The 20,774-nt window shown below is 49.7% G+C and overlaps 1 protein-coding gene across 5 annotated transcripts in view; it reads left to right on the forward strand.

The window, feature by feature from the left end:
- Positions 1-268: 268 nt before the first annotated feature.
- ICA1 (islet cell autoantigen 1) overlaps positions 269-20,774 on the forward strand; it is a 1,066,176-nt gene continuing 1,045,670 nt past the window's right edge. Inside the window, exon 1 of one of the 5 annotated variants that reach the window (XM_069648510.1) lies at positions 269-682. In XM_069648510.1, the coding sequence (XP_069504611.1) occupies positions 672-682 (11 nt within the window). In that variant the 5' untranslated portion in view covers positions 269-671. Of the gene's footprint in view, positions 814-20,774 lie in introns of all 5 variants that reach the window. The other 4 variants (XM_069648512.1, XM_069648515.1, XM_069648518.1 and 1 more) reach the window with 4 other exon arrangements.

A 20,774-nucleotide genomic window follows, 5' to 3' on the forward strand; every position in this document is an offset into this window, starting at 1 on the left:
ATTAAACCGTATACAATGTATATACAATTATAAACAACATTACTTCATACAAAATGGCACTGACCATTGTAAAAATGGAGGCAGACTAAGAAAGTGGCAGATATTAGGGCGTGTGGGAGGTGTTGGTGTTTGCCCACGGCTGCCTTGCAGGGGATTGAGTCTTCAGTAAACATTTGACAGTAGTAGCAGGCTCTGCCTGCACAACACCCAGGCCAGAACTCTCCCTCTCCCTGTTGTCTGCATTGTGACATCAGCACTGAGGTTTACCAGTGACGCACCCAACACCTGAGGACAACCCCGAGGCAGAGTGAGAATTCCGCTCACGGAGTCTTCCATCTGAGAGGGAAGCGCAGGGGGGGAGCATTCCTGGCAGCTCCCACGAGCCGCTGCTGGGGGTGAAGAGCCGGCGCACGCTACACTTGCCACCCTCTTTCCTGCACGGTTGGAACGGCCGTGTTATGGTAATACGGGGTGGAGGCGGCGTGCAGCAGGATGTGCAGGGCGGCCTGTGGGCGGGGTCTCCGTCGCGGTGAACGTTCGGCTCCTGGTCCTAGCTCTGCTGACTCCACACAGGAAGCCTCGCAGCGACCGCTGACGTTTGCCGAAAGGATCTCAGCCTGCCCGGTGTGGTCGCGAGACGTGGTCTCCTAGAGGGGAGCGGCCGGACCAGCATGCATTCTAGGTACACTTAAAGAGACACTGCTTTCTTCTGGCCTTCCGTATGTTCTCAGGAATAGGTAGTCAGCACAGGTGTTCCTGCACTGCAGGGGTAGTCGTCCAGTGCCGCTGTGGTGCAGTTAATAGTTTGTAAAGGTAAGGTGGGTGTAGTCATCTTTTGATTTATGTAATATTCGAGTACAATTCCCATTAGACACAATCCTCCCACTTGCCACCGGTTTTCCCACACTGATAAATTACCTGTTTACCAGAACACACACACACAGTGAAGCCCTGTGCCAGCGGGGAGTGCCTGTGGCACCTGTGCTCTCCCACTGTTAACGCAAGCTCATAAATTAACAGTTGCAATCCCATGCTGTAGACCACAGCCTGTCGAACATGAAACGAGAGACCTCTTGCGTCAACGTGGTGTGGTCAACTATGAACGTTCCCCTTCAACTGCATGGTGGTGAAGGATATGCGCATGGTGCTTATGGAGTGGAGAGGCTGCCGCGAAGTTGGGGGAAATGCTGCCTTTCTGCGTTTTTGGAAAGAGCAGAGATTCACTGGCTTTTCATTAACTTGAAGTATTCTCTGTATCACACTTGTTCATTGATATGACAGCTATTACCTTACAATATAATCAACAAGTTGTAATGTCTACGCTAGATAATAAAGCTTTATAGATACCAGGGTATCTTTGTTATGGGCTTTGAAGACCGAGTTCGCGAGGGCCTTTAACGAGGTATAAGGGACCATAATGCCCGGTACGGCCCGAGCTGCAGGTCTATAAAGCTATTAGAACACCCTCAGGGCCCGATTCTGAACTTGACTTAGTGAATTTGCTGAAGAGCAGGATTCACTGTGCCAATTCGGGACGCCCAGGCTCCACCAGTATTTTCAAGTGGGCATAGGTGTCCTTGTAATTCCGAACAGTGTACCTTCAGGATTGTGCCTGTTTTTGTCATAACGGGCGCAATCCTGTTGTTTTACAAAAATGCTTCTGAGAACACAGGTGTATATAAACCCTTTCATACACACCAAAGTAAGTAGCTACAACGTTGTACAATACAACGTTGAAGCTGCTTGCTTTGGTGTATATGAAGGTGTTCATATATTCCACACGGGTGTATATTCTATAACGTTGAAGCTGCTTACTTAGATGTGTATGAAAATGTTCATATGCACCACGGGGTAAGCAGCTTCAACGTTGCCGAATACAACGTTTAATCTGCTGGCTTTGGTGTATTTGAAAGTGTTCATATACACCAGGCTAAGCACCTTCAACGTTGTATTCTGCAACGTTGAAGCTGCTTACTTTGGTGTGTACGAATGTGTTCATATGCACCACGCATGTATATGAACACTTTCATATACATCAAAGCAAGCAGCTTCAACGCTGCTTGCTTTGATGTATGTGAAGTGTTCACATACACCTGTGCCGGCAGCTCCGCCGGGAAAACGTAAGTAATTAATACCCGATTTTGCAGGCTGTAATCAATCTGCAGGCTATACCAGTTTGTATAGCCTGCAGATTGACCAACATTGCTAAACACCCGCTAGGGTGTTCCAATATACAATATATGGCAGCCCGCAATAGCTGTATGAAGCCCTGTTAATAAGTGCTAAGGATGAGTATGCACATCCTATTTGCGTAGAGCTCAGTATTTAAGGGGTTAATTTCCTTATTACTGTGTAGTAGTGATATGACTCCTACTAGCCTTATGACAGTTGATATGCAACATCATATTTCCTGCTGATTCAGCTGCATGGAGCAGAATTATGGCTGCCGCCTTCATAACTAGCGTTTCACGTTCCTGTCCTGGTATTCTTAACCACAAAGCATCTTTTAAACTGCTTCAAATTGTTGCACCCTATTAGAAAATCCATATTGTTTTCATCTGTGCCGATTCTACACTGATTTTATATACCAAAAACTGGAAGTTCTCTTGCAATAGGGTAAGCAAGAGACTTGAGTATTAAAACACTCCTCCTTCGGTACGTAAACATATTGCACATCACCATCTACTTATTTTTTCTTGGGTGACTGCAGCCTTTTAAACTTGCACAAACTACGTCTACCCGTAAGGTCTTCCCCCACTTCACTGTTTCAGACACTTATCACAATATTATTATTTTCTTCCGACCTCCCTCAAACTATCTCTCCTATGCCTAGCCTCTACTCGCAGCCTATCTTTCCTTTTGAATATCATACTCTGGATATTCCATGAGATAATCCTGGAATGTTTCCGTTTGGCCACAATTGTTGCGCGTTCGTGACTCATTCCTACCCATCTTGAACCACTGATAGTTTAATTTGTTATGTCCTAATCCGAGTCACTTTAAGATAGTTTGTTTTTTCTGCATAGGGACTTCTGTTCCTCTTAATTCTAACCTCCTTTTTGTAGGCCAAAGAAATGTCTTGCTTTGCTATTACTCTCCCATCTTTCTTGCCACTCTGCTAAAACGGCCTTCTTAATTTCATGTATTCTTTCCCCTCCGATTGGAGGAATTCATATGCCCACCTGTTCTCGCTGCAATGACCACCATTTGTATCCTCGAATGACTGCAGTTTTTTTCTTTCTTAAATCCTATATTATACCCTTGCACAATATTAGACTTTCTCCCTTACCTTTACCCATGGTCATTCATGTGCTAAGTGAATCTGTGAATATTAATACCTGCAGCTTCTTAATGTCTTCTATAATTTTCTTCATTGCTAAAAAAATCGCTAGCAATTCAGTTGTGCATATTGTAGGCCCACTCCCCGATTTACACGCCCAAGATACTAAAGAATATAACACACCCCAGCGGGGAATGAGACCAGGAGGACAGGCTGCAAGAATGAGTCATTTATATAAAATTTGGCATCCAGAGAACGCTGCTGCCCGAGAGCGCTCTGGCAAACCTTCCAAAGGTGGCAGTTTAAGTAAGAATATCGCGTCATACATGACATCATTGCATAGGGGACTACATAGACACAGGATTGGATGAAACAGTTAGATACATATACAATATGTGATGTTGCTCCCGCTGCATTGGTGGTTCAGTTGGCGGGAGGGTTCATACCACGAGGTCCAGCTGCCTGTGTCTGGGTGGGGTGAGGGTCAGGTCACGATGAAGCCGGGCGGGCCCTAGCTAATCTAACATAACATATTGTTTCAAGCATGCACTAAATAAGTTACTGAGGCTCCTTTGAGCAAATCATTATCCTCTATAAATTTTAAGTTTACAACAACATCATTATTCACTGGTGTCTTAGGGGGTTGATTGCAACTCGGGGGGGGGGGGGGGGGGTGCTTGATCCAGGTGGGATCATTGATCATGGGGTGGGTTTAGGCACATCAAAAGTGACTAGGGGGCATGCTGACATTTGTTAGTTTTAAGGTGCAATATACTGTGACAGAGGTTGACTTTTATTGGTCGTAGCACACTGGGGTGGCCTTTGCACTGGGGTTACTTGTCTGGCACATCAAGAGAATACCTATCGGGGCCATGGGGTTGCATTGGCAGTAATTTTCCAGTACCTGGGGTGAGGGAGGCATAGGAAGGTTTTGTGGAGATGGATGGGCTACAAGGCCTGGTTTGAGCCGGTTCACACACAGGACAGTGATCTCAGAGGAAGGGTGAGGTGTTACATTTATATTGTTGCAATTACTTCTGGCTCAGGCGTGAGAATGGAGTTGTGTGGCTTTCAGACACAGGGAGAAAAAGGTGGGGGCCTTGGAGCGCGCTGTGCTCGGCGCTGCAGAGGGGAGAGAAGCCTTTTCATAGTATCGCAGTGAGGCCTAGTCCAAAGATGGCGTCGAGGGTGCCCAAAATGGATGCCAAGTGTCTCTTACAACAGCTCCACCTATGTCGTCGTCAGCACGAGAGCTGGTTATGCACACAGGGGCTAAGGAGGCATCCCCCCCACTGTTGCTTGAGCAAGTGATGCATCTTGAACTGAATGGGTGAGGGGGGCGCGAATGGCCCGCCACTCCCACACAGTATATACACCCTGTTATTCCTTTTTCTGGAAGTGCTATTCCTACTTTTCCACTTTTTCGATCCATGTGTGTATACATGTAGTTTGCACTTGCCCGTCCACATATTTTGCTCTCCAGCTTCTATTTTTCTTTTGATATCTATTTTCTTTGTTATATCTCTACTCTGACATACATTCCTTTTATGCAATTCAAATTTCCATAGTGGTAGTTCCATTTAAGTCATGATCTCTTCTTTTAATTTTTTTTTTTTTATTGCCATTCTCTGTACCTCCGTTTTCATATGAAATCCATACATTCCTCCTTTCTTTTCCCCCTGGCTTTCTTCATGTACATGCATACGTTCTTTCACTTAATGACATTATCCTACTCCGGTTTCTGAGACTTAGCATTTTTTTTTTTTTGTCTTGGCACCACTGACTTTTCCCCTGTTAACACTTGCGTTGCTTCTATGGAAGTTGATGCTATTGCTCCCATACAAATGCTCAGTACCATAGCTTGTATCTTCACTATCCTTTTAGTGACACTCAAAAGAAAACTTATTTGCCTATTGTAGTCAAAAATGATTCTGATCATCCTAAGTGAACTTTCCTCAGCACCCCAGTCCATTCCTACTACTTCTCTCGTTAAGTTTAGCCTTATTTTGCATGGGTTTCCAATGTCTTCTACCTGCGTATTCCACAATAATTTGTAGGCCAACCACATTCGTAATTATTCGATGCGTTCCACTTTCTTGAGCTGCCGATTACCTTGCTGTAAAACCAGTTGTCTCCTTTTCATTTTTTTTTTTGTCTGAATAATATAAACAGTTTTTTCTGCTGATATTTTGAACCCCCCCAATGGTTGTCCCAGTGCTCCATTTCCTTTACGCCCTCTGCAAATGCTTCTTGTATGCAAACTCCATTTTTACTACTTTACCATATTTCCCATCATCGGCACATAAACGTTATTATGGCTCCTCCTGGATTTCGTTTATTTAATAATTATGTTGAACAACATTGGGCACAATATACTACCCTGTGGTATATACCATTCTGCATTTGTAATTCTCTAGAGCACATACATTTTGTTACTTTACATTTCCTGCCTCCCAAAAAGTCTTGTATCCGCCAAAACATTCTTCATCTTGTATAGTAGCGCCTCCATATGTCTTCTCTATACTGATGAACTTTGCCTGTATCCATTCCTGGTTACTTCAGACTTCCTCCACCTCTGTTACTAGTCTTATTACCTGGGTAATAGTTGGCCTGTTGCTTCTAAACCCACCATGGTAGTAGCTCAAACACCTTCTTACAGATCTAGCATAGTCTCTGATTATGCGTTCCATTGTTTTACATAATGTGATTTCAATGCAGCCTGTCTATACTACTAACAACGTTGTCTTTCACTGGCTTCAATATTGGGATAATTATAGCCAATTTCCAAGCATCTGGCAGTCTACCCGTCACTCATATACAGTTGTACAATAGCCTTTCAGATAGAAGTACCATATCTCATCTTTGCTTGAGCTTGTTCTTTGCCCTAGCTATAGCCTCTTCTCTGTTCTGTAATACACCAGCATATCTTTGTTTGAACCCTTCCATGTGCTCTTTCATGCTTTCTGCTTGGATATTTGTACTATTTATCGTTTGAAAATACTTTCCCATCATCTCATCTCTGCGTTATCTCTTGCTTTGTATGCTGAGACACCCCCTTCCTGTGATACCACAATTCTCTCCTTTTTTCCCCCTTGCCATCATATGCTTAAACTTATTTCATACCTCCTTTAGATTTGTCACCATTACGTTTTCGAATACCTATGCCAACTTTATTTTTCATTATTCTTTGTGCTCTAGCCTTTGCCTTTTTGTTTTCCATAAGATCTTCATATAATATAGTATGCTTGGCCTCTGCTTCATCATTCTTTTCACTCCACCAGGGCATAGACCACTCTGCATGCTGCATTTATCAATTATTGTAAACCCAACTACATGCTTCTTTCATTTACAATATTTGTGTTGGAAATATTTATGTCATCATTCTCTAAGTTCTTGGATATTCTTCTGGACTTTTCTTGATAATTTCCCCGTCTGCCTTTTTGCAATTCTTTGTCACTGTCTGTCTCCAGTCCGTTTTCCAATTACATTCCATCGACACTGCCCTGCTAGAATGTGACACAATTGTGAAATCCATACATGATTCCATTCCTGTCATTAAATCTATACAAACTCCTTTTCTTCTCCCGTGTTTAGGATACACATTTACAGGGTAATTCATATATTTCAGCGCAGAGGCAGCACACGCGAGCAGCGCAGAAACGGCATTCTGGCGCACTGTGTATTCATGGAATATCAAAGCCATTTTAAGGGCAGGCGCAAAGAACATCCCGCAGCGCCAGTTACGCCCCCAAGAACGCCCCTTGTGCAAGGATAAGGCATTGAAATCCCCAATGCAGCGCAAAGGGCCGCGCTAACCCTGCACAAGTTCACAGGGCCGGTACAGTATATTTGGGGGTGGGAGGGGGTGCGCGGTAAGTTTCACACGAGATAGGCCTTGGCCGAGCGGGGTACGTGTATTCTGAGGGGTGCGCGGGAAGTTACACATGCGATAGGCCTTGGCCGAGCGGGGTACGTGTATCTTGGGGGTACGCGGGAAGTTATACACGCGATAGGCCTTGACCAAGCAGGGTATGTGTATTCTGAGGGGTGCGCGGGAAGTCATACACGCGATAGGGCTTGGGCGAGCAGGGTACGTGGGGAGTATCACACGCGATTACACTGGGCGAGCGGGGTACGTGTATTCCTGGAGTGCACAAACGCAAAATGGCAGTGTCGTCCCAGGTGTGCACTCTTTTCTTCCCCCCCCTCTCCAGGCCCTGCAGACAGCCCACAACACATGGGACTACCCTGCACCCCTGGCCATGCCCCCCAGCCAGCCCACATATCTCCATGCACAAATGAGTACCCACACATGTTCCCTCTGTACCCCCCACCCACCCAGCAGTGACAGGCACCTGCCAGCAGGCCCTGACTCATGTCCCCCCTGCACCCCCACCCAGCAGGCCTCGACTCATGTCCCCCCCGTACCCCCACCCCCCCAATACGTCATAATGATCCACAATCATGGGCCTTATGGCCACCCAAAGCCCACTGCATGCCACACCTGTCCGAGCCAAATAAGTATTCCATCCACCCCACATTGAAATGCCCATTACATGACACATCTCAAATGGCAATTATGTACATCAACACATGTCCGTCTCACACACACACACACACACACACACAATGGATGGCAGTGAATGTGAAAACCCACATTGTGACATGCATTAAACCAATGAGAGAATACCACAAATTGAAGTACGAAACAAAAATGTATTGAACACAAAATGAAGGGAATGAAATGAAAACGCACAATAATGGAAATAAAATGCAGCATATCCCAAAATTAATAAAATATATGAAATCAGAATCCAAATAAATATAAAGATGTGTCCAAAGTCTGTGTCCAACAAAGCAAATCCAAAGGGAAAGAAATAAGTAAAATTGCTGCATGATAAAATAAAAAAAGTAATGATGAAAAATCCACTGTTCAACTATATACAAATAACAAATCCAGGGTCCATGAGCCCAACTATTGAAATGAAACCTACAAAACAGACTACCTAATAACTTTCTACAAAAAGGTGGGGCATAGTCTAAGCTCCCCAAATGAAAGAAAAGAAAAACATAAATGAAACCTAACACTAACTAACTATATACAATGGTGGCGGGCAAGTCCTACGGCTCACTTGTCGATTTCCCGGGCTCCTGTTCTATGTCCACCTGGATGCCTCCTGTCCCCCCCTCTGGACTCTTTCGTGACCTCTGCGACTCTCTCTCACTCTCTATTCTCCCGTCTGGGCCTACCCATTCTGCAAGGCACACTCTTGATGCTCTGATCTCTTCTGACCTTCCCCTCTCTGTCCCTCTCTCCACTCCTCTCTCCTGGAGTGATCACTTTCTCCTATCCTCCCACCTCACCCTCCATACCCCACAGGCAAAGCCACCCTCATCACTGCCAACCACCTTCTCGGTCATCCGACCCATGAAGCGCGTGTCAATTGAGGCTTTTGCTGCCACCTTCTTGCCCCCCCCCCTCCCCCTTCGGCTGACTCCCACCCTGACACAGCCCTCTCCACACTCCACTCTGCTATATCTGATAGTCTTGATATCCTTGCCCCTGTCATGAGAATCCGCCTGAAGCCCAAAGCCAAATGCAACTCCTGGTATGACTCGGATCTCGTCACCCTAAAACGCAAGTGCAGGGTGGCAGAGAGGAAATGGCGTGCTTCATGTACATCCTCTGACAAACTGGCCTTCCGCCTGCTCCAAAGGCAATACCGTCTCTCCGTTCTCACCAAGAAGAGAGCCCTTATCCAAGCCCGCATCTCTGCTGCATCTAACAACTTGGCCGAACTCTTTAAAATCTGCAAGGAGCTTGCCAACCCTGCTGCAGTCTCTACCTCTCCTGTCCCCTCCCAGGCCCTCTGCACTGGCCTCTCACTTTGTCTCTAAAACTCAGGACATCCTGTCCACACTCTCCTCCTATCACCTCCCTCCATCTCTTCCTGGCTCTCCCTCTGGCCCTTCTGCAGCCACCCCTCCTCCCTCCTTCTCTGCCTTTCCCCTTTTTTCTGCTGACGAGGTTTCCAGACAAGTCCGATCTATGAAAGTCTTGTCTAAACAGGTTTACCCCTGCTCCTCCAAAACTATCAAGGACCACATCGACTCCCTGGCTCCTGCCCTGGCTGACTTTTGCAACCACTCCTTCGCCTCTGGAGTCTTCCCATCCCCCCTTAAGCACTCCCTTGTGCACCCTCTTCTTAAGAAACCCTCTTCCGACCCCGCCTGCCCGGCCAACTATCGCCCAATCTCCATCACTCCCTTCCTGGGCAAGCTCCTGGAGAAACTGGCCATCTTCCAGCTCAACCTCCATGCTGAATCTGTTGGTAGTCTTCATGAACATCAATCTGGCTTCAGAGCTGTCAGAAGCATGGAAATTGCTCTCCTGAACATCCGTGAGGACCTGCTCTCGAACCTCGACTCCAACACTCCGTGTGTTCTCATTTTGCTCGATCTCTCTTCTGCCTTTGACACTGTCAACCATGCCATCCTGCTCAACCGTCTCCGTGATAACCTGGGTATCACTGGTCAGGCTCTGGCATGGCTGACCTCTTTCCTTTCCAATCGACCCTCCCAGGTCCAACTGGGGTCCTTCCTCTCTGATATCTTCTTCTCTACCTGTGGTGACCCCAGGGATCTAATCTCTCTCCCTGGCAGTATCTGGCACTCCTTGCCCACCGCATCGCCACTCTCTGCCCCAACTTTCAGTGCTATGCGGACGATACCCAGCTCATTTTCAGGCTACCCTCGGCCTCCTCCTCTCCTTCCCTCATCTCCGACTGTCTGTCTGCTATCCAGGAATGGTGTGCCGCCAATGACCTCTGCCTTAATGCCAGTAAGACTGAGATTCTACTCATCGGCACACCCACTTCCTCCTTCCCTGCAGTGCTCTGGCCAGCCTCTCTTGGCCCGCTTCCTGCTCCTACTTGCAAGGCAAAAAACCTCGGGGTCATCTTCGACTCCACACTCTCCTTCTCTCCTCATATAACTGACGTCTCTAAGAAGTCTCACTACCAGCTGCACCTCCTCAGAGGTGTTCTTCCCATCCTCTCCTTCCCCCAGAAGCTCACGGTCTCCAGAGCCCTGGTTCTCTCGAAGCTGGACTACTGTAACAGCCTCTATCTTAATCTGCCTGCCTCTACTCTCCGCCCTCTGCAACTCATCCAGAACAGGACTGCGAGACTTGTCCTTGGCCTCAAGCCCAGGGACCGTATCTCTCCAGGACTGAAATCTCTACACTGGCTCCCTGTGGCTGCGAGGATTAAGTTCAAAACCCTCTGCATTGTCCACAAGGCCTTCTGGGGCCTGGGGCCTAAATACCTTCAACTCTCTCTTCCTAAATATCTTCCTTCCCGAGCCCTTCGCTCATCTGTCTCCAACTCCCTCAGGGTCAGCCGCTTCTCGAAGCAACGAGCTGGGGGTAGATCTCTCTCTGCGGCAGGGGCCTCCCTCTGGAACAGCCTTCCCGCCTCCCTGACACTTGAGGAGAACCATCTTCGGTTCCGGAAGCACCTCAAAACCTTCCTCTTTGCTTCTGCTTTCTCTCTCCCTCTCCCCTGCTAATTCTTCATTGATACTGCACTGAACCTGCACCTGGGCCACTCTCACCGACCTCGGTCCTTGGCCCAGCCACTCTCCACTTGCACTGCCTCCCTGGCAACCCCTGCACTGCAGGACTGTCTCTGCATCCCTTACAGCCCCCCCCTCCCAGCACTTGTCTGCACTTACCTTGCACTTGCCACCAGCTGGCCCTATTTATTATTTATTTTTTATTCTACTTACCCAGTTCAGCACTCCCCCCCCCCCCCCCCCCCTTCTCCCCTTCCCCTTGCACTTTTTCCCTTCCCCCTACCCCTGCACTTGCGCGATCTGAATGACACCTGGCCTAATAGGATCGTTGTCTGTCTTTCCCCCTGTTCCCCCCCCTCCCTGCCTCGTCGCGCCTTGAAACACTTGTGTATAGGCGCGTTACAAATGCCATATCATATCATGTCCGGCGGGCCTGTTCCATGGCCCCGAGGTTTCGCAGGGATAACGCCATGTCCACCTCCAACTCCCTGCGAATTGCCTCGAGGCACTCGGCCCACCTCAGCACCCTGCGCACGAGAGTTCTCCGCCCTGACCATAGTGAGCTGTGCCTCTTCTGCCCGCCGCCGCTCCCATCTATGTGCTGGCCCAACCGCTGCCACACGGAAGACACTCCCAATCCAGGGTCCTCCTGCCCTCCGGCCGATGCCTGCCCCTCTGATGTTGATGGCCCTGAGCCATCATCGATCCGACCTTAAGCATGCTGCTGCTGCTGTGCCTGTGCCCTGGCTCTTGATGCCTGCACGTCCTCCTGCTGGGGTGCAGTTGTTGGTGTGGCCACCCCTGCTGGACCTCCGACTGTGGCAGGGATGTGTCCTCCACCAGTGTGGCCGCTGGGTCAGAGGCAGCTCCATAGGGTACCCAGGTGATACATGGGACGGAAGATGGCACGGAGGATGACTGGCTCATGGGGGGGGTTTCAGGTGAGGAGGGGGTCGGAAGAAGGTCCAGCAGACGGAGGAATCCAGCACTGGCAACCCGTCCCAGTAGGTCGGCGCGGTCAAAGAGGAACCCGAGATGACGTGCAGTGTCTTCACGAAAACACTGCAGGTCATCTCGCATGCCCCGTTGACGCAACGCCACCCCAGCCAGGACAGGCTTAACACGGTCCCAGATTGCCACATCCGCAGGGAGAGGTAGGCCAGTTGTTGTGCACTCATCCCCTCCCTGAGAACGGGTCTGGACGTAGGCATCCCTGCTGGTGGGGGATGATGCAGTCACAGGATCGGGGACAGAATTACACACCGGCACCTCCGTGGCGGCCTGTGCTGCCTCCTGTCCCTGCGCCTGCCCCCCCCCCCCCTCCAGACCCATGTCTGTCCCTTCCACGGCCTCCTCCTCAATCAAACCCCCCCCAACCTGGATGACTCCGTGCCATCTTCCTCCATCAGACCCTGTGGGGTCTCGGCTGCCCCTTCTGTTGCCGAGGAGTCGACCTCCACCTCTTGGACCTACCCTCGGCAGCTGCGGCCACGGATGCGGCACCAGACTCTTCACTCGCCGACGAGATGACAACCTGGGAGGGGAGACGGGCCTTGCGTCTCCGGCTGGTGGTGGGATCCCTGCCGCTTTGCTCCACAGCACCGTCTCCGCCCTCTTCATCAGTTGAGGCTGCAGACAGGGAGAGATAGAACACAGGCATCAGGGCACTATACAATGGTCTGATAAACGCATGACAGTTGTACATGAGTGGCAGTGTCAAACTTCAGACATGGCATCACTCTCCCCAACACACATGTCATTTCAACTCACAGACATGAGCAAATCAACAGGAATGTTGCACCAGGCAGCACCATCCATACACAAACGGCATGAGCAGCCGAAGGTGAGCCTCACGTCACATGCAACACGGCGAGTGCAAACACATGCACACACGCCACCAGACATACATGCATCTGTACATCTCCACCAACTGGTCCAGTGATAACCTCGCCATCCATGTCACATCTGGCAATCGGCCTCCTACATGTCAGTGTCATATGCATCCATGATGTATCACAGTTGCACACTTGTCAAATACACACATAGTGCAGATACATGCAGGTGGAACCACCATCCATGTGTGACACCACAACCATGCCACTGTACATACACAGAAATGTAAAAATGTGTGCACCCACACCTGCATTTGGGCAGCATGCTTACCAACACATACACCATCGATGTGCCTCACACATGAGAGGACTTGCATGCAGCAGGCTCATTTCCCTGTACATACACATGCATACATGGCCCTACACAGACCAATGTACAACCTGCCACACCTCCACATGCACAGCATCCAATCAGTATGCATGTACACTTACCGCTCGACTCTAGACGGGTCTGCCTCTCAACGACCTGGAGGTGGAGCGCTGGGCGTATACGTTCAGGACCCTCATCTGGTTGTTGGTTAGGCGGACCCGGCACCCCTTGGCATCCGCTGCCCTCAAGAGGCGCCGAACCTTGTTGAGGGTCCTGGACCTGAAGTCATCCCAGCGCTTCCGGATATGTTGAATGTTGTGGATTGCCACCCCCTCCTCGTTGATGGCAGTCATGATGTCCATCCAGATCCTCTTCCGTCCTTCATTGTCGGCGCGCAAACTTCCAAAGAGGGCATCATACTGCCCCAGGACTTGCTCCACCAGGATACCAACCTCACTGGCAAGCCCTCTGCCTCTCTGGCTGGGGGTTGCCAGTGGTGCCATATGGTGTTGTGTCCAACATGGCAACCCCAGAGGCAGGTGTGGGTGGGCAACTGGGTCCTGGGGCTGGGCTGTGGAGCGATGGTATACCAATTGGGAGTCTTCTGTTCCAGCAGGGGTGGGTACAGCACCTGCACCCCTGCAGATGGCTGACGTGCAGGCACCAAACAGCAGGGCATGTGGGCAGCAGGCAGGCAGCAGCAGATGGCAGGTGGGAGTGTGCTTGGGGCTCTGGGTGGCAGGAAAATGGCCTTCTGGGCAGGAGCATGGTTATCCGTGTGTTGTTGCGTGGCCAGCTTGATACAGAGTGATTTGGCACGTGAAGAAACTGAACATATGCGTGTAATTTGAGGAAAGGCCCTTAGCGCGTAAGTGCGTCTGTGATGTGGCGCGCAAGGGCGTTTCCCTCAACACAGGTGCATATTGATTGTACACGTGCAAAAACTGCATGTCCGGGTGTCACTGCGTGCAATTGGAGGAAAGGGCCCTAGCGCGTACGCGACGTTGCACGTGTGGGCTGGGTTAAAAGGTACGCATAGGATGCCATTTTCTAGCACATGCTTTTTGTGGAGAGCAAGCGGGTGATTCTTGTACTTCTTCTTGTTGGTTCACACGCGATTACTTCACAACGGTTCCAGTTCGTACTCCCTGTATACTCAGTGTTCAATTCGCGTCTTTTTCACGTTATTTTTCCAGGCAGACGGTGAGTCGCGCACGTATTTTTCAACTGTGGTTGCCCCCGTGTGTCGCGTACCCCTTCAGATGTCATTGTAGGCTGCGTGTACCAGGCGTACGCTTATTTTTGTGTTTCTGGGTGCCACAGCGTAGTGCGGGTTCTTCATTCCACGCACGTGGTCTACCAGGGGTTGCGTGCACATTAAATATTGTTTTCGGGGTGCTTGTGCGTTGCGTGACCCGTCATCTTCCCCCAGGGGTCACAGACAGCCTTGCTAGAGCACTAGGGTACGTATTCCATCTAGTACCCTACCCCTTTCACCCCAATTGCCCAGGACAATTGTTTACTGCAACTCCCATACGCACAACAACATCAGTGCCATGGTTGGGAGGCGACCAAGCATTAAGGGAGGCAAAGGTGGCCAACCTCAAAGAGATGGGCACGGTAGGGGACGTGGCCAGGATGTGTAGGGTGGCCCAAGAGGCCAGTGTGTGGAGGACCAATCAGGGACACCTATGTCCCTCCCCCCCCAATGGTTTAGGGAGATGTAGCTGACACCATCCCAGCTCAGGCCTTGTTACACTGGCCCATATTGTCAACCGAACCGGCACAGGATGACTCCCAGGCTGACTTCCGTGTCACCAAGTCTAAGCCACGTGTGGCGGTGAAAGTTGCTGTCACCAGGCCACGTGGATCTGGGGCAGCAATGTCATCTGCTGCCCCAAGTAGCCAGGGCGAGGAGGCTGCAGGGGCAGCTGCAGCTCAATCCACCCCAGCTCCGAGTCTCCCAGCCAGGACAGTGTTGGTCCAAGTCCATCACACCGAGGTTGGTCCTGCCAACATCACCCAGCAGCAAGGCCTTTGGTCATCATGCCTTTGGCTACTTCCAGTGCCCAGTCCACCTGCGCTTCTGCCCCTACCAACCAGAGCGGCGTAAGCCACTCGGGGTCCGCACCACCTTCCAAGAGGAAGAAGGGTGCTCTTGCGGTACAGACTGGGACCCCAGACACGGCTACCCACTCCGCCACATCAAGGCAGCCTAGTTAAAATGATGCTGAACTAGATGCACTTGTGGGCTATGTGTCGGCCCATGGCTGCGAAATGGTGGTGACTGCAGGGTGAAAGACTATGACTGTTCAACGTAGGGCCCACTGGCACACCATCGCGGACCACATTAGTTCCCTTGGATTTGTGAAGCGCACAGCTGATGATTGCTCTAAGCGGTGGAATGACCTGAAACGCAGAGCAAAGAACAAGCTGCCTTCAAATCATGCCTCTACTCTGGTGACTGGCGGTGGGTCTCCACCAGAGGAGGAACAACTCACTGAACATGAGGATCGCTGGAGCATTCATCACAAAGGATCCGATCCAAGGCGTGGGAGACCTACCAGATCTTGAAGCAATGTCCGGTGAGTGACCATGCATGTGTGTGCAATCCATGTGTATGTTGCTTGGGTGATTTATTCTGATTGCGTGCCAGGTGAGGCTGTGTAGTCATGAGTGCTATCGGTCACCTATGTGGTCCCTCAAAACCATTCCCCGGACTTGTGTTTCCGTTTCACAGTATCCCTTCTGACCACAGTTCACTTTTTGCACATGATTAGTGCACTTGTCCTTCAGCTGTCCTCTTGCCACAACATTCTTCATACTGTTTTCCTGTTCATTATGCCTGATTTATTACATTTTTAGCATTTTTACCACACATGTTTGTGGCCTACTGTCCCAAATGTGACATACTTCAGTCATATATTAGACCACACAATGGGCCACATTTCGTGACTTATTGGAAAGATTTGAACAGTCAGGCTGATTGCGTGCAGGCCATGTGTAGGTGCACATTACTCAATCATTTTGGGGCTCTGTGTGAATGTTGAACATGACAATTGTATCCTCTCATGTTGAAGTGACCAACCATTGATGTATCCATGTGCCTGCCATCACTGCATCAGTGAACACTGGCTTTGTTGCAGCGTGCGGCACATGTGTGTTTTCACACACATTTTTCCATGTTTTATGTCGTGATGTCCATCTCACATGGATGGGTGACAGTGCCGATTTGCTACCATCTGGGTGTCCTTGTCTAATATGCCATGGCTATGGTACGTGCCGTCTGTGTGCTGGCATGTCATGTATGTGGATTGTCCATGCCACTCACAGGCTAATGTTTGATGCCAGTGCTATCCAGCATGCAACACATGTGTGTGTTTTCCATTTTGGGGTCATCCGTGTCTGCTTTTTGCCTCCCCATCCAACTCATTGACAGTGCATGCATGCCAGAGTTATTGTCACGTGTGACATGTGTCAATTATGTAATGGATCTCTGCCTCGTCATGCCTATGTGTGTGCGTGGGCTATGGTGCTCATGCCTGTTTCCATTAGTAATCTTTGATGTTTTTGCAGGTGATGAGGCACTTGATGCTGTTGAGGAGGAGGAGGAGGAGGAGGAGGAGGAGATGGTGCAGAGCCAGGAGTACTCACAGCCACAACCAGGCACCAGTCGAGGACATGGGGTGGTGGTGGGTGAAAACCCAATCGTCCTACAGACCTTCCTGTCCAGGGGTGTCTCTGGGTACACATCCAGAGACCTCTATGAATCGGGTGCTGAATCGGACATTGAGACATATGTCCCGTCGCAGGTGAGTGTTTCTGGCAGGGATCCTGTTCTGTTCAACCCACCTGCACCGGGGGTAGACCCCTCTATGGGGATTTCAGTGTTGGAAAGACCGCATGTGGCGGTTACGGATGCAGAGTCACACTCCACAATATTTGCTCCTATTCTTGGGCCAGCAGTCCAAAGGAGGAATGCAGTCCTGCAGCCTCAGGTAGTGCCAGCACAGCAAGGTGCACATCACCTTGCCCCAAACAGGTGTGGTGCCCGCCCACGCGGTGGCCGTGCGCCACCAGGCAATACTGTGTGGGAGAACTCCATGTACACTATATCAGCACAACAGGGGACATTGTGTGAAATGATGGCTCAGGCAATGGATAGGGTGGCCACTTCCATTCTCCCCCTGAAAGGCAGATGGAGCTCCAGCTGCAGGCAACAGAGTCCATTTGCCACTCACACAGGGAGTACATGTTGGCATCCGACAGGGAGCGACGGGCTGGACTGGAGACTCTGCGCACAGCCATATCTGTAGAGTCACAGGCCCACAGGGAAGCCCTAAGGTTGGAACACAGCTCCCTCAGAGATACTCTGTGTGAACTTGCGGTGTCCCAGAGTACAAGGGCAGAACAGCAGCTGACACGCACACTGTCAGCTGAGCGCCAGGCAATCCGTCAGATCTGGGCATCGCGCGAGGCCATGCAGGCAGAAATGCGTGCTACCCGTGAGGTGCTGCATGGGGATCTCCGTACCATCACCCTGCAGAACCAAACCTTTCAGACCTGCATGCTTGCTGCCATGGAGGAGCATGCCAGGGCTTTGCGTGGTCTTCCTCCCATATCACACCCACCTTCTAATGTACCACCAGAGGGGGATGACAGCAACGGCAGTTCTGCCACTGTAGCGTAGCCGTGCAGGCATTTTTTATTTTTTCCTCAACATCCACACATGTGAGTGTTGGGGTGCACCCTGTACCTCGTCCCTCCTGGGTGCCCCCCGCCATTCTTCCCCGGTCCACACATGGCCATTTATGATTTTTAAACAGTGTGTAGCTCCCGTAGGCATCCACTGTGTATTCCAGCTGGGTACATGGAGGCTTGTCCTGTCTTTGGGTTAGATGCTTGGGTTCCTGACACACACACCCCTCCTGCTTCCCCTTTCCATCGGCTTGCAAAGGGTGTGACCAAGTGACAGTAACTTACACAGTGACATTGGACTCCCATAAGTTGTGTGGACAGTCTGTAGTCAAAACTGTGTATACATCCTTAGTGGGTATTGTTGTAGTAATCTCCACTGCATTGTGGATTTATGTATGGTTTTACATCCATGACTTTTTCCTTTTATGCATGTACCTTCTTCATGTCTTAAGCCCATCTACTTTGCGGATGCAGTTCATGTTGTATGCAGTACACTGAAACATTTGCCTACCACCAACACTCTGCAGTTGGAAGGGGTCGATGTGCTGCCTTAGTGAGGTTGTGACACTTGCACTACTTTGATTTTTAATTCTCATATATTGCCACTGTTTGAACAGGTACTGATGTTTTCTCTTGCTGGTAAGTATTTGTTCATGTGTGGTTTTTTTATTCATTATTGAGAGCAAATTGTCTGTGGCCTCTTTCCATTTAGGACAGTGCACTTTGTCACTTGTGTCATGTGTTGTGCATTCATTTGTTTGCTTTCACATTGCATGCCATGCCATGCCATGCCATGGTGTCTTGGGGAGGTGTTGGGTGACATGTCACTATTCTGATGTGGTATTTTGCAAGGGGGTAGTCATTCATGCTGCATGAATGTGTGCCTTTTTCTGACACAGCATTGGGTGTCTTTGAGTAGCTAGGGATGCACACAATGTAGCACTTCCAGGTGAACAATCCCAGGCTGGTATGGTTGTGACAGTTGACTGTCCCTTTTGTCATCATCATTGATTGTGAGCTGGTATGTGCCAGGCCTGTGTGCACTCCGCAGGGGTGGGATTTTAGGTGAAGTAATTTGCCACAAGCTGGGTCCGGGCTGCCTCACCACGTGCCCTTTGACCTCCAATGCACAGCGGGCGTGCATGTGGTTGGGGATGTGGGGGCACCACCATGTCCACCGGCGCGCCCTGCCGGGTTTCAACATTGTGCAGGACACATGCTGCACTATGATCCTGCACACTACTGGGGGCGCATATAGCAGCTGCCCACGAGAGTGGTCAAGGGAGCGAAAGCGTGACTTGAGCACTCCGAATGTGCGCTCCACTATGCCCCGGGTTGCAATATGGGCTGTGTTGTATCTTACCTCGGTTGGTGTGGTGGGGTTCCGCATATACTGAGGTGGTGATTCCCTTGGAATCACATACAACCTGCACGTTGATGGAATGCCAGTGCTTTCGGTTCCGATAGATATGCTCAGTGGCCCTGGGTGGACGTAGAGTCACATGGGTGCAATCAGTGGCACCTAGGACTTTGGGGAAGTGTGCCACCCCGTAAAATTGCTGGACAACAGCCTGCCTTTCTGCAGGTGTTCTGGGCATGTATATGTGCCTGTGGACTGAGGGGTGTGCAGTCATGATGGCCAACACCTGGTGTAGGCAGTGTGACTGCATGGCCTGTGACCCCTACCCCCCCCCCACTATGGCACTTGTCCGCTGAAATGAACCAGTAGCCAAGAAGTGCAGTACATTGAGCACCTTTTCTAAGGGGCTCAGTTCTTGCGAGCACAGGGTGGGTGATGTGAGGTCATCCTCCCACTCCCTCACCAGGTCTAGGATTATGTGTGGTGGAACCTGTATCTCCCATACACCTGGTCATCCGGCATCCCAAAAAGGCTGGTCCTGGGTAAAAAAAAAAATGTGGGGCCTGGCTATCCTCCTCCTGCAGTGTCCCACGACCACTGCTGCAAGGAACGGTATATTCATCGTAGCGTCTGAGCTTGTTTGTTGTTAGCGTGCACTTTTATGCTGCACGGGGCCACTTACGCCTGCTTCCTACTGACGTATGTGTTTCCGGATTAGCGCGTCTTTTTTTGGCGCACGCCTTTCACCTGTTCGCTTCCATGACTACGTGTTGGTAGCGCGCGTTGCGAGCATTTACCTCCTGTACTTCCCCCGTAACGCCCACATTTTCATCTGTTGTTCTCCACTCCGTGTGTTACTCCCACTTTTCTTGTGTGTGCTACACGATGTGCGCTTTCCCTGTGCGCATAGCCATTGCCGTTTAGTGACGTGTGCACCCGCGTGCACCACCCATTTAGTCATGTGACATCAAGAAGCTTTGTAAGGTACTGTAGGGGGTACTTTGTTCCATATGTGACAGGCAGTTGTGTTGTCACCACAAGTAGATCATAAGGATATTCTGTTCCGTTAATTGTGTGTTTACACTGACAAGTGCAACATTGACGTTACTGCACTTTTCCAACCAAAACCTAATCCACATACCATTCTTCACTGCTACATGAGTCAGTCCAAATCAACTATCCGCAGCAAGAGCAACCTATTGATCTCAGAATTTAAAAAAAAAATTAAAAATTCTCCTTTTACTAAACTATTCTGCCAAGCAAAAACACCTTAATGGTTATTTAGTTCAGAATTTCTCTATGCAATCTATTCCATCGCAAAAATTGAGGCGTTCATCACATGCTTCACAAACAAAGTTGTCTTTTAACGCTGGTGTTGACACCCAACCTGATATGTTTCATTATGATCAATACTTGAAGGCTAAGCAGCTGAGTGGACCCGTCATGATCCAAACCTGGGGCCTTTTCATTTATACTGGGATTTGTCAGTGAATCTGATCTTATTCTTTGATGTGTGGTCATTTCTATATAGGGCGCACTGCTGCAGAATCTCATTTCCAGCGCTGGTATTTGCTGATGACTGGTATTCAAAATCTCCTTTTATAAAATGTTTTGAATCGCTGTGCTGCTTCTCACAATTGTTACAGCAAACGGTACAGC

This window comes from Ambystoma mexicanum, chromosome 2q, assembly GCF_040938575.1.
Source record: "Ambystoma mexicanum isolate Mex_15411 chromosome 2q, UKY_AmexF1_1, whole genome shotgun sequence".
Taxonomy (NCBI): Eukaryota; Metazoa; Chordata; class Amphibia; order Caudata; family Ambystomatidae; genus Ambystoma; species Ambystoma mexicanum.